This window comes from Lampetra fluviatilis, chromosome 4, assembly GCF_964198595.1.
Source record: "Lampetra fluviatilis chromosome 4, kcLamFluv1.1, whole genome shotgun sequence".
Classification (NCBI taxonomy): Eukaryota; Metazoa; Chordata; class Hyperoartia; order Petromyzontiformes; family Petromyzontidae; genus Lampetra; species Lampetra fluviatilis.
Genome location: NC_136278.1, coordinates 6,312,535 through 6,327,368, shown reverse-complemented (window position 1 = coordinate 6,327,368; position 14,834 = coordinate 6,312,535). Strand labels below are relative to the sequence as shown.

The following is a 14,834-nucleotide window of genomic DNA, read 5'->3' as shown; positions in this document are numbered from 1 at the left end:
CAGATGAAAGTTTATCACCAGTCCCATCCGCAGCTTATATAAAATAGAAATGTAAAACATATCACCGTAGCTGAGCACAGACCCAACGGCCAAATGTGTCCAGGAGTCCAGCAACAAAAAGCAACGTTGAAAGTGCAAAGAGGCATGAGTCAATACTTTTCTTGAATGGAGCAAGGTTCTAGATTTGAAGCTTTCGTGACTGCAAGGATTCATACTCTCAGGTTTTTTCGGTAAAGTCACGTAGGTAAAAAATAAAATTAAAAGTTAATAAAAGTAATAATGGAAATAAAATAATAAATCACGACGTTTCGGAGGCAACACAAGTCTCCGTCATCAGGTGGGACCGTCACAGATGCAGTAATTTTAGCTGTGACGGTCCCACCTGACGACGGAGACTTGTGTTGCCTCTGAAACGTCGTGATTTATTATTTTATTTTATTCCCATTATTACTTTGATTAACTTTTAATTTTATTTTTTACCTACATGACTTTACCGAAAAAACATGAGAGTATTGAGCAAGGTTATTGGAACTTCCCGGGAAAAGAAATGACGAATTGAGAGTTTTCCAACTTTGTTCAGTGCGAGTCTCGAAGCAGGAGGAGAAGTGTTTTGACCTGCAGTACGTTGGGTGAACACAGTATGGATGAGACAAAATCGTCCGTCCGGTAGGCTGAGTTTTAGGAGTGAAGTTCACGGGAGCAATATCCGTGGTGGTGGCGATAGAGGAGTGATAAGGGGGGCGGCTGACTGCTTGTGAGTAAATCAGTGAGAGCTGGGACATCAATCATCCTGACTGCTTTATGTTGAATTCCATCAAGTGCACATAGGTAGGAACTGGGTGTTTCACCCCATAAATAACAACAAAATTCCATCTTAGGCTGAATTCGTGCTTTGTATGACAATGTGAAATCCGTTGATGGGCTCGTGCTAGGTTTATTCTTGCATCAAATGACCGTGGAATGTGGCCGCGACTTGGGAAGCCCTTTATCCATTAGTAGATTGACCATGGCCGATGATGATTGTACAATTAATTGTACCAATGGCACGTTTTAAAAGTCTATCACGGCACGTGAGCCTTTTACAGCTTGACGAACACACAACTGTGATATTTCCTGTTCTGTAAGTTTCAGTTTCGTCCAGACAAACTTAACTTTTTTCTTTTTTTTTGTGCTTGGCTTTTTTGGTAGCAGAGCTGATATGAGGGCAGTGTGAACCTGGTTCTTGTCATTCACACGCCGGGCAAGCTAGGCTGAGTGCATTTGCTAACAATAGGCTGCACTCCATCATCAATCAGTCTAAGCCCCCGGACCGGACAAAGGAGAATATATATGCATTTGGTCACACGATGCAACGGGGGTGTACAGTAGTTGATTAAGATGAATGCACGTAGCCAAATGTAATACTGTGAAATGTAATACTGTATTATAATCAACGCTGGCTTGCAACATGAGATGTATTTGATTACAATGTTCTGCTTCTTTGTTTTCCCTCCCTTTGTCATTCTACTGTTGGATGAAGGCCCTCCCCACGTTGTGTTCGACGTAGATCTAACTTGACCACACGTCACCACCGTGACCAAAGTGCAGCAGGACCACAAAACCTGGTAGACGTCTTCTCAGGTCGTCTTCCGTGCAATTCATATCCAAGCATCGACCTGCTTAGCTTCCGATATCTGACCATGCTGGATGGATTCAAGGCGTTGTTGTCACACATTGTGCACAGTGTCATGTAGCCTATTTGTGATACATAACAAATATTGTGGATAATTGTGTTGATCCAATAGCTTGTTGCAGAACCAAGCCAAACTCGGGCCAAATTTGCCTCTCGGCAATGTGTGATTTCGTGATGCTGCTGTACATATTGACCTCTTCAAGGGACTGCACAGCCAGAATTTAAGTTCCATTTTCCCTCCGTCTCTCTTTTAATATCCACAATACGGTATTGGTGTGTAACCCTTTCACGTACACACAATTTAATTGATCTTCTGCTACATAGTATTCGTAGTTGAGCTGTCTTTCCGACAGCCCTGTTCTTCACCTGAGGACGGCTGCTTGCGTTGTGGCTGAAACGTCGTGAGAATTTTATTTTATAATGTTTCATTTTTATTATTTTATTATTTCCCTTCTACGTGACTTTACCGAAAGAACCAAGAAGATGAATCCCTGCAGTCACGAAAGCTTTAAGTCGAAAATTTAGCTATATTGTTCATGCTCAGTTTATACCAACGCATGCCTGCCTATACCTGATGTTGAATGGGGATCATTTGGTTATTTAGTAGGTTATTACCATCTCACAAGCTGGACCTGGATAGCGCTTTAATTTATTGGACTATACGTTCATTAGTAGGACATTTGCGAATGAAGCAAGTCACCACTTGATTTAAAGCATTCGTGACTGCAGGAATTCATATTCTCTGGGTCTTTCGGTAAAGTCACGTAGATAGGTTCAAAGAAAATAACAAAAATCTACGACGTTCGATCGCAACACAAGCTTATTTTCTTTGAACCTATCTACGTGACTTTACCGAAAGACCCAAAGAACAAGCCACCACTGTTATCCGACGTGGTTGCACATGATGTGTCGTATCAAGCCCTTAATTGGGAAGCGGACAGTCGGTGAGCAACATCACACAAGGTGGCTGAAGCCTCTCCTCATCTGGCTCCAACACAACAAGCCACGGTGATGTGGTAGACCGAATGTAATAAGCAATTTCCGCACAAATAAATGAATGTTAGGATGCATTTCCAAATGATACACTTAAGTGTTAAATCTTTACCAACGTTCGAAAGGGCATTTTCAGATGGTTTATTTATGTGGAATTTTAAATTACATGAGAACCTCATGGGTGAAAGTTCTCTCTTGCAAGGTAGTGTGTTGCAGAGGTGGGACAAAGTCATTGTTATGCAAGTCCAAGTCGAGTCGCAAGTCATCAAATTCATGACTCGAGTCTGACTCGAGTCCAAGTCACATGACTCGAGTCCACATCTCATAGGTGGGACAAAGTCATTGTTATGCAAGTCCAAGTCGAGTCGCAAGTCATCAAATTCATGACTCGAGTCTGACTCGAGTCCAAGTCACATGACTCGAGTCCACACCTCTGGTGTGTTGTCCTTCCTCCACACCTCCGATGATCACGTTTGGCAAGCATACGGTGCGAAATAAGTTCAACATACATACAGTCCTGCCCTTTTGTGAATCTACTGTTGGCTGAGGTCTTCCCCCAGGGTACAACAATCAGTACAAATGTTGTAAAAATAATGCATGGCCGTTCATGAACATGATTTGTGCAACGCAGTGTTTAAACATTTTCAATCGATAATACAGGTTTTTTTCTAATTAAAAAAACCTGATATAACAAATATAAGGGGCCGTCCATAAATGACGTCACGCACCTAGGGGGGGAGGGGGGTCAGACATTTGTGACGATGTGTGACGAGGGGGGGGGGGAGTTTTAGAAATGTGACGTCACATAAAAATTCGCAACTTTAAATAAATATAGGCAACACGTTCTACTTAATTAAATATACTTTTTAATACGTGTTTTCTCCTACAACATCAGAGTGCAGCGCCACATTAAATACGCACTACAATGACGATAGTTTAAAGCGATTTGAAGCATGTTTTATATTTTGTGGGGGGGGGGGGGGTAGAGCCTTGTGACGTCATATTTTAGGGGGGGATCTGACTTTTTGTGACGCCGTGTGACGAAGGGGGGGGGGTCAAAAATCGTCCAAAATCGCGTGACGTCATTTATGGACGACTTGTGCTATACACACTGACACCACTAGTTACGAATTGGCTACGTTCTGTTTACGTGACAAAAAAAACCGTACTAATGGGCAGTGTCGGGTGGTGGCGGGTTTAACGACGCGTTTATATTTACGCGATCTAACTTTTTAAAAATCCCATATTATGGATGGATAATACGGGTCGCGAAAGCCTCCTAAGCGTTAAACTGGCCCATTATTCTTCTTGGTTCTTTCGGTAAAGTCAAGTAGAAGGGAAATAATAAAATAATAAAAATAAAACATTATAAAATAAAATATTTTTTTCATATTTTTTTGTTATTTTTTTATTTCCCTTCTACGTGACTTTACCGAAAGAACCAAGAAGATGAATCCTTGCAGTCACGAAAGCTTTCAATCGAAATGGCCCCATTATTCATTCATTTAAAATCGCCAAGCGGACGTTTTCCAGCCATAGTCTCGCGAGAGCGCATGCGCGAGATCTCGCGAGACGAGATTTGCTCCGTCGCTTTACGCACATGTTTCCCAAACCTCGTGGTGGCGAGATCGGGCTTGCCGCCTAAATTACGTCGATTAAAGAATCCTTATCGTCAAAGAAGGTGATCGGTATACATTTCCGACTCCGTGTTGTACGACTTTATTAATATTGCACGTTCAGCGTCGACCACCGGCGTTTTCAACTGAACTCACACTAGGCCGCGGTGATTCATCGGTCTCGCCTGGATTCTCTGCTGGTTGAGGTGAGGGGTGGTCGGTAGGGGCATCCAGCCCAAGTCGGTGGGTGTTGAGCGAGGTTACTTTCAAACTCTGGCCTCTTTTGGATTTATCGGAGTAATCGGTGCCTTTAAAGATCGCGTGTTGTTGACGTTAAGTTCATTCCACTATGTTACACTTTACTTTTTAAAGTAATTTCAACGTTCCGCTATAATAACCCGCATGACCAGCGTGGTGAAGTATGGTCAAATCACTCACGGCACGAGGAGGCCCTCATTCAGCATTTATATAACCACGGCTCGGTATTATTTTTACTTGAGTATTTTTTTCTTACATTAAAAATGTATCGGATAACGTGGGAGGGGGGGGGGCAGTACAAAAAGTTAACCAGTACAGTATAAAGTTTAGAAACAAACGCCTGAATCATAGCGTATGGTTTGCAGGATTATTTGTTCGTGTATTTGATCTAATCTGCTCTCTTTCCATCTCTTGTCGGTGTTGGGGGTGTATAGTAATGTACTTTATGCATCACGTTGGTCAAAGCGGTTTGGTTGGTGAAAGGGGAGATGGGGACCCGGGGCTGGTTCAGAAAATAATATAAAAATATAATCAACACTATAAACTATTGAAAGTCGCGTCGTGTATTTGTATCCATTCTGATCACAAAATGTGTACATTTTCTGTACATACTTTTGTAAAAAAAAGTGTTGCCACACACCTGCAATATGTGATTACCAGAGGCGTTAATTACATACTTGAAACTCCTCAATCTGCTGGACATGTAATGTGGCAAGGAGATGGCAGTACAGCAAGTGAGCCATCAAATGCAAAGATTGTCGGTGGATATGGTGGGCGGCACAACTTTTAATGAATATCTGCTGGGACGGGAGTGCTTGTGAATGCATTTTTTTGCGCAGTTTGTGTGGGAAACGCTTGTGTCTCTTTTGCTCAGCCACAAGTTGCAAAGCCATGGAGGAAGATTTTCCCCGAGGAGGTGTCCAGCCCAAGGAACGAGTGGCCGCACGTGCCATCGACAAGCCTGCAGCTCACAGCGACAACCTCTTTGGCGTAAGTCACCCCTGCCGCAAGCGGAAAACCTGCGCATCGTTTGTACCATGTGTCAACGGAGGATATATGCGTTGATAACGTCTGTAGATTGCTCTTTTGTAAAGAAAAAACGTGTAAAATGTTAATATCATGATACATGCATGGTTGTCATGCTTGCAAAAATACTGTTATGCAAATATGCTTCGTGTTACAGTGTGTGTATGTTGGAACTTTTTTGCACCGTACGTAGCAAACCGTGCTTATCGGAGGTGCAGTGAAAGGACAACAAACTAAACACCAAAAACAGTGAGGCTAGTGAAGTCAGCTATCCTGTTCAAAGAAGAGAATACAATTAGAAACGATATGGACAAGACTGTAAAATGAGGCAAATTAATCGTATATTGAATGGATTTGCAACATGAATCATTACATGTCCAGTAAATATATAGACCGTGATAAAACACAAATTATCACAGAAGTGCAATACGGTAATTGAAATCGTACTCTTGTTGGAACGTGTTTATTTTTTTGCCACTAACCGAAATGTTTATTGCAGCAACAAGAGTTGGAAATTGAGGGCAAAAAGCGGCGAGCCAAGGATGAGGGAGAAAAAGTCAAGAAACTGAAGTTTGAACAAGAGGCCATCAGCACTAAACATGCAGTATTAAAGCCCAACAAAGTCCAGTTCATCGACATTCTTAAATTGAAGGTAAAACCGTTGCATGATCCACATTACTTTTGCTAATCTGTGGGAAAGATGATAGGTCCTTTGTACTGCATTTCCACTTATCCTGTCGTAAAAGTACAGTGAAACCTAATTGTAATGTTCTTACTCAGTGATTATTATTCTATACCGAACAATCCATTAAAAACATCTGATTGATATTGCAGTCGGTTTTTCTGCCATTTAACGTTTTCACATCTAAAGTTGAGTTTGGAAGGATCCCTGAAAATGTTATATTGAGGTCTCGCGGTACCTTCCCGACATGCCTTTCAGCAGAATAGCTACGTTGCCAAAGATTGTGCTAACTGTGGTGTAAATACACTACCTCTGCCCCCATCTCACTCTCTTCTATATTCACTCTGCTTTAGCAACCATGGCTTCCTATCAAAGCCCACAGTCACCATTTTTTCCAGTGGAAGGTTGCGCATTATCTTATGCAGCCCCCCATGGGCTGCTATTGCCTTCCCTCATTCATCTGTGCTGTCAACTCCCTGCTCCTTTTCAAGTCCAAACCTTTTTTTTTGCCATGGCAATTGGCCTCTCTCTTTAAAATAAATGTGCCCGCTGTTCTGATACAGCGTCTTGAGATGCAGTTTCTTTTTGTAGCTTTATAAATACAAAGATCGCAATTTACAGCAAAACTTCAGTTGAAACATGTTGCCTCGCCTTGTTAAGTATGCTCCTCCCATTTGAATTCTTTATTTGTATTTGCGATTGTCCCACAGATGGTCAACCCAGACATGCTTGTCCTGGGCTGCGTCAAGGTCTCTCTGGACCATGAGCTGGAGGTGGGGTTGCCAGGTTGCCTCACTGGCAATGTCCAGATCGCGCATGTGTGCGATGCCTACACTAAGAGCTTGGGTGACAACCTGGATTCAAACCTGGAGTCAGAGGTGATGCATGTCTTTTTTTATGAAGTACATTCACTGTATTTTGTTTTTTCTATAATGAGGTGTGGTATTTTTAAATATATTCACAAAGAAAACATTTATATTTTTCGGAAGACAGTCCCGGATTATAGTTAAATGTAGATATTGTTGGAAATATTTGTATAACTGTTAATATGTATAGGTTGTTGGAGTTAAAAGGAGTGCTTTGGAAATAATACGCTGCATTTAATAGCGTAGTGGTTCGTTTTGAACCTATAGCTTGTGCAATTATTGCATTGAATCACCATTTTGTTTTCTTGTTGTTTTGTGTAATATTAATGTGACTCAACTGATTATCTCCACAAGCGTTGTTATATTTTAACCTTCAGCAGAAACATTTAATTGCGGGCACAGACAATACATTTCGCATATAAGTTGTGTTAAATTGCTCCGTTTTTCTGTGCTCCGTTAACAGACGATCGCTCCTCTGAGTGAGCTGTACCCACCAGGGACCCTGGTTCCTTGCCGAGTCATGGAGGTTGTGCAGGGCAAAGGCAACTGGTGCAGGATTAATCTCTCGGTCAACCCTCGTGATGTCAACAAGGAACTCAGTGCCTCCGCTCTCAGGCCAGGCATGGTATGTCAGCAGCTGTGGGCTCGTGCCAATCTTGGCAGGAATTACTTTTGTGCTGTCCCATGTCATGTCATGAGATAAAATGTCCAATTCAGAGTTGTCGTGGAGCAGTGTATCGCCTCGAGTTAGAAAGTGGCCTGGAGAAGGCATTATCACAACTACTTTTGAGATCCTTTCAGGTATCCTCTTGTCCACGCTTGGCATGCTATACCTTACAAAGTGTGCTTCTATAGAAATGTTCGGTACATTACAGTCAACCCGATTTAACATTCTTGTAGCTGGAATCTGCCAAATTAAGTGAAAACACAAATTGCCTATGATGGATTTTGTGTACAGTCCTTGGTGACCATGCCGAGACTTCCGATTTGCTACATTTGCAATTCCGGTTTAATAACAGGCAATTAAAACATGTTCAAACTTAAGATATTGCCAGTGCCTGATCAGTGGTCTGACCTCTGAAACTCTGGGTCACTTTAAGCAGTAATGCTTGTTTAACCAGCACTAGCTTGCTTAATTTATAAATGTATACTCTTCAGAGCTGGCCACAATGCATTCCTTCAGGAAGTGCTGGTGAATTTTTCATAATGCGCGAAGGACAAGTAACCTTTTACACATTTTGCGTGTTGTTTGAAACTTATCAGCGGCTGATGCTTATCTTGCTGTTGCAGCTACTCCATGGCTGTGTGGCCAGCTTAGAGGATCATGGGTACGTGGTGGACATTGGCGTGTATGGCACCCAGGCTTTTCTCAGCAAGGCTAAGGCTCAAGCATTGGTGAACTCGAAGAAAGCGGGTAAGTTTTACGCATGAAAGTGATTCTTCAAAAGAATGTATTCTGGTTTCACTTTTTTTTATGTTCCAGTACCATTCATGTAAATTTTTCACCGACACAGGTTTGAATTACAATTTCTTTACTTGGTCTTCTGTGATAGTATTGTTAGACCCACTTAAGACACGTGAGCTTGAAAGCACGCATCCTTTGTTCTTGCGGTGCCATTGGCTTTTTCTGTATAGAGCCCTTCAATTTAAAATCATATGGAGTTTTATAACCTCTGGCTATGGTCTTTAAAGTATATAGCCAACCTGATTTCATGCCTGTAGTGAGATATAGTTGTCATGTAGGCAATGAATTAATGAACAGTCATTGCCAAAAAAATATATATTCAATAACGCTTTTCGCGCCTTTGTAAATTCCCTGTAGGCAACAGCAGTGGCTTATGTGTCAGTGTAATAAGCCTTGCCTTGGTTGTATAATGCATGGGTTTATTTGATGTCTCGTTGCCATCTCCATGTGACCAGGTCAAAACCTGTCGGTGGGCCAGCCTGTGTGGTGCATCGTTGAGACTGTTCGAAGCCAAGGCCATTCGGTTCAGCTCTCGGCCAGCCCTACCAAACTGAGTGCGGCCATTGCCAACGATAAGCATGGCTGGACACTCGACAACCTCCTGCCTGGCGTGATTCTGTCGGGCACCATTGAAAGGGTACGATAGCTTCTAATGTTATGGAGCAATGTCGAGGGGATTTACGCAGTGGTTGACACACTCCACTATTGCACACATCAACCTATGGGTTCAGTTTTGAGATCCCAACTATAGCGAACAGCAGTGGTGAGTGATGTATGAACTGCTCCTGGGGCCCCCTTCATCACGACCAAAATTGGTAAGAGGTAAAGGTGTAGCTCTCTCCATGTGCTTGCTCGTACCACATCCGGCAGAAGGGACTCTGCTACATGGAGCTCTGAGGGCCCCTCTCGAGTGTTTTTGGCCTGTGGGTGCAGCCCATTTTTAGTGAAAGTTGCCACAAAAATGTCTGTCTCGGGTGTGGACCAATCAACTTCAAGGACAGTGCATATATTATCAGAGTTATGTTTTTTGTTTGCATTATGGCTGCAGGTATTGTGGTCTATGCAAACATGACTCCTTGTAAAAAAGGTGTCAGTTTTGTTGCCAGATAGAAGGGTAAAAAAACACAATTATCATGTCTGTCGGCATTTATATGCCTCTAATTTATAATTAGGTGGAACGGTGGCATAGTGATGCTCACGCTGCGCCATGAACCTGATGACTTGAGTTCGAGACCCGGTCATGGCTAACATCAGTTGTGAGCGATATCTGAACCTGTACTGACCACCCCCTTTTCACCGATCCTCACTCACCAGTGGGAAGTGTGGTCAAACACTTCACACGGGGAAGGCTTTTTTCAACCAGCAGTGAATTAACATTGGTTCATGAAGTTTGTTCTTTTTTTCGAATTGTATATTTTTTTAATTTCACAATAGGAGTGCTGTTTGATCATGTCAATTATCTGCTTGCATAAGGTGGAGCGCGATGGGTTGGTGGTGGAGTTCCTGGGTTTGTTTGAAGGCAGCGTGGATTCTTTGCATCTCAGCCCACAAGAGCGTTACAAGAAGGGCCAGAAGGTGAGAATTGTGCACAGGATTCCTGGCTCGCACACGCCATCCCGCACTGTGGAGATCAAGACACAGACAATGTCTTAACAAAAAACTTGCTTAGCCTTAGGGGGGGGACCCCTAATGGAAGCTGTCCCTGTGCAGTACAAAGTTAACACAATTTAATTATTTTCATCCAGGAATCGACCCATCATTCCAGAATTATAACTTGCATGATGGTTTTAACTGTGTTAAATTTTTCGCGAACATATTCGTCATATACGAAAGTAATTTTTTTTTAACAAAATCTTAATCTTGAATGTTCTTGGGTCTTTCAGTAAAGTCACGTAGATTGGTTCAAAGAAAATAATCCAAAATAACAGAAAACTACGACGTTTCGATCGCAACGCAAGCGGTCGTCTTCAGGAAAAGGGGGGTGAGCTTCCAAGGGAAATTGTTTGTAAGGGTTTGAAATGGGCATAGCCCAAATGTCAGCAGCCAATGATAATGTAAGTGTTCCGCAGCGAGCACGGCGGTGGTTCGTTTTCCACCAATCAAAGGAGAGAGGGTTAAATCCTCAATGTGTGTATTGAGACTGTTTGGAGACATCTAAAGACCATGAAATAAAATGTTTTCATAATTTCTCCATATCTTTTTTGTGGGGTTACTATTAATGGGTCACACTGTTCAACAAAAGCCCCCTTGTCATTGTAACTTATTCTAAACAATTAGCAAAATTAATAATTATAATCTTCATTTAAACTGGAGGAATTTGATTAACTATGAAGCCCCTTTTTCACAGATGTCGAGTAAATTAAAATTCTACGTGACTGCACTCTGCAGGCAGACATTGCCCCCACTTCTTCTTGGTTCTTTCGGTAAAGTCGCGTAGAAGGGAAGTAATAAAATAATAAAAATAAAACATAATAAAATCTAATAATTCTCACGACGTTTCGGCTACAACGCAAGCAGCCGTCTTCACTTATTAGCGCTGAAGCTGGCCCACTAGCGTTCATATTACATACACCAGCGACATTGTTTTCTCTTGTTTTGATTGCAAGATGGTATTGTTTACCAATGCTGGTAAACGCCGTAACACGAGTCTGTCGCGCCGGGCCCTGTTCTTTGTTTGCTCAGGTGAAGGTGTGCGTTCTGCACGTAATGCCCTCTTCCAAGCTGATTGGGCTCAGCACCCTGCCAGCGTTGCTGCAGCCGGGAAAACCAGTGTCGGACCCGATCGGTTTCACCATCGGTGACGTGTTTGAGGACTGTGCTATCTCCAGTTTCCTCACGGGCTCGGGAATCTTATTGGTGCTGCCCAACGGATCTTCTGCCTTCGTTCATGTAAATATTATTGCCTTGCAGACATTAATAATGTGTGTTTTGTTTCCCTGTAAGTGTTGTACTTCATCATTAGCGGCAATGATCTATCAACTGCTGGATGAGGGCCTCTGGAAGCCTTATGGTGTTACAGTGCAACGGTCCCATCTAATTCCTGTACACGTGATTGTTTTTAATTGCTCCATCTCTCTGTTAGACGTGATTCTCGGTCGTATTCCGACCTTTGGCTGCCACTCTCTTTTTGTAACGTTGTGGTTATAAATGATAACTTACGGCCCTCGTCAATTCACAGCTGGATAATGACCTTGTCCTGTGTTGGTCATGGGGCTTCACCACTGTGGTCAGTGCAGGACAAGTTCAGATGTCACTCGCCACTGATGTTAGATGTGACCGAGAATCAAACTCAAGTTGCTAGGTTTATAGAGCAGTGCATGAACTGCTGCTCCACTACTCTCCCCATTTGTAAGGAGATAGTGTTAAATATGCATTTGAAAATCCGACATTTAGGATATCTGCACTTTATCATCTTGTCGATTTCTCATTTTATTGTAAATGTAATGATGTGCCCATTGCCAAAAATAGGGGGAAATTTGGAGGTGATATTTTTCATCTGTTTCATCAGGATGAGAGTGGTACCCTACGCGTCTTTCTGAGTGTAACCAGCGGGGGGGGGGGGGGGGCACAATAATCTCTACCCACCTTCATATTTCATTAAGGTTAAAACTGGAAAGAATAGTCCATTTTATACTCTTTGGTTCTAATTTTGATTTAAAGCTTTCGTGACTGCAGGGATTCATATTCTTGGTTCTTTCGGTAAAGTCACATAGAAGGGAAATAATACAAAATGAAAAATAAATATTTTATTATTAAGAATACAATAATATAAAAAAAATATTATTGCCCTTCTACGTGACTTTACCGAAAGAACCAAGAATATACTCTTTGGTTCTTTCGGTAAAGTCTATACCTACGTGACTTTACCGAAAGAACCAAAGAGTATGGATTCCTGCAGTCACGAAAGCTTCAAATCAAGTCCATTTTACGTTTCATTGATGGAATAATTGAATCCAAGTACTCTTGGTGGTTGATTACTTGAGACCCTACGAGCCACGCCCGGCAGCGTGAAGCGACCGATGTTGCCGGTGATGTCACCAAGCCCTGCCCATCGCCTCCCGTCCAGTGGGGCATGATGTGGGATACAGAGTTGAGACTTTTTCACGTGATCTGATTAGTCTAATAATCAAACTGATAATTGATAGAGAAATCTCTTACTTGACAAATCACATAGCTCAGCTTGAGTTCAGTTTTTTTCGATTTTCTGCTGTGTTTGAATACTGCAAATTGTATTATCATTATAACTGGAGCAAGCATATTTGTATCTTCAACGTGCAGGTGAAACAGATTTCCGACAAGGAACGGCAGTTTCTAAGCGAAGACTCGAAGCACAAATGCCGCGTCATAGGCTTCAGCCACGTGGATCAAGCGGCAATCGCTTCCCTTCGGCAGTGAGTACCGTCTCTTGTCCACAGCGCTTCTCTGAGTTGCGCCCAGCAGCTCTCACACAGATCAAGTTGCTAAAACCATGAATTTACACGATGTTCTTTTCTTGTTACCAGGAGCGTAATCGAAGGTCCTTTCATGCGCTACAGCGATCTTGAGCTCGGGCAGACCGTGGAGGTGAGCAGACGCCAATGCTCGCACTAGTTCCGCACACAATCACTCCGTGGTGCAATGATATTGATTTTAAATCGCACTGGCAGGACTAGTTTTCGTATCACCCGCCAGTAGCTGCTGCGGCACCGCTCCATCCCTTCGACGCGATACACATTTGAATGGTTTTGTAGTGTCTCACGTGGATGGCTCGACAGAAGAGAGCGCCTGGCCTTATGCTCATGGCGTAGGCGTATGTCACTCCTGATGGGCCCCCCCCAGTCACACCGCGTCTCTGTACCGTAGGGCACGGTGCTGGCGGTGGACAAGTTCGGCCTGCAGGTTCGCCTGACGGATCACGTGCGCGGCTTCGTGCCGCTCACCCACCTCGCGGACGTCGCCGTGCTCCATCCGGAGAAGAAGTTCAGCCCCGGCAACGAGGTCACCTGCAAGGTAGCTTGAACAATAAACTTGAATCTTCTTGGTTCTTTTGGTAAAGTCACGTAGAAGGGAAATAATAAAATAATAAAAATTAAACATAAAATAATTCTCACGACGTTTCGGCCACAACGCAAGCAGCCATCCTTGGGTGAAGAACAGGTCTGTCGGGAAGACAGCGTCTGAATGAAACACCACCAGGCTTGGAGCGTATATTTAAGCTGGGTTGGAGGGGGAAGAGCGCCTTGACAAAAGAATTTGCATATCAAGAGGAATTTAGCATATTTATGGGAAATGCAGATATGGGATTAGTACTACTTGTGAAATGCGTAGGAGGTAGGCGGGGGGTTTCAAAGTCATATTATGCCCGTGCATTATGCAGGATTAGCAGCATCAAAGGAAGGGGATAGGGGTAGCATTAATAAAGGGAAGGAATGTTAATAGTATGTAAATAAGCTTGAATTCATAATCAACGTTTTTGGGTTTAGATCGCATAACCCTCCACCACCCGACACGGCCAATCGGTAAAAAAGTGTCACGTTGACAAAAGACAAATAGTTCACTGCTTTAGCCCACCGGTGTGTTGAAGCGTGAAACCACAACATTTACAGTTTTTGAGTACGACGTTTCGCTGGTAATTGCATCCAGCATCATCGGGCAAGTCGCCCGATGATGGTGGTGGAGGGTTACGACACATTTATAAATAACGCGATCTAAACCCAAAAATGTTGCTTATGAATAATATTGGTCGCGAAAGCCTACGTGTTAAAATAAACTTGAAACTTGAAGGTACAGCACGGTAGTGATGTGAAGGTTCCAGTGCCCTGAGTCTTTTGTCCAACGGTCTTTGTTTTTATGACAATGTTAAACATATATATAAACTTTATGACAATGTTAAACATTGTCCACTCGAAATGGGCAGGCGCGAAAGTTCTGAGTGCATTGATTATAATTAAAGAACGTTAACATCGTAACTGAACTTGTGTCAACTTGAACATCGCAAGATATGTGGCCTTTACGCCCCTTCCAGCAGCTAACCAAAAATACTATTCACCGGAACATCATACCCAAAAGTTAAATGTTCTAATATTTATCTCCAAGTTTAACACGTAGGCTTTCGCGACCAATGTCATCCATAATACAGGTTTTTACTCTTGTGATGTTACCCCAAAATGTAGTTTGAATCCAGGTACTACGATGAAGGCTAGCACAGTTGTGCTCTGTAGCCCTGCAGTGCTTGGCCATGTTTTAACATTTTGATCCAGATGTTTGGAAACTTTAT

General features: G+C 42.7%; 1 protein-coding gene across 1 annotated transcript in view; it reads left to right on the top strand.

The window, feature by feature from the left end:
• Positions 1-4,277: 4,277 nt before the first annotated feature.
• Positions 4,278-14,834, top strand: part of PDCD11 (programmed cell death 11) — a 41,038-nt gene continuing 30,481 nt past the window's right edge. The window contains exons 1-12 of the mRNA XM_078855465.1: positions 4,278-4,487; positions 5,414-5,529; positions 6,065-6,217; positions 6,958-7,125; positions 7,577-7,738; positions 8,404-8,527; positions 9,034-9,215; positions 10,052-10,153; positions 11,261-11,467; positions 12,857-12,969; positions 13,081-13,141; positions 13,421-13,567. Of these exons, the coding sequence (XP_078711591.1) occupies positions 5,431-5,529; positions 6,065-6,217; positions 6,958-7,125; positions 7,577-7,738; positions 8,404-8,527; positions 9,034-9,215; positions 10,052-10,153; positions 11,261-11,467; positions 12,857-12,969; positions 13,081-13,141; positions 13,421-13,567 (1,518 nt within the window). The 5' untranslated portion in view covers positions 4,278-4,487; positions 5,414-5,430. The remainder of the gene's footprint in view (positions 4,488-5,413; positions 5,530-6,064; positions 6,218-6,957; positions 7,126-7,576; positions 7,739-8,403; positions 8,528-9,033; positions 9,216-10,051; positions 10,154-11,260; positions 11,468-12,856; positions 12,970-13,080; positions 13,142-13,420; positions 13,568-14,834) is intronic.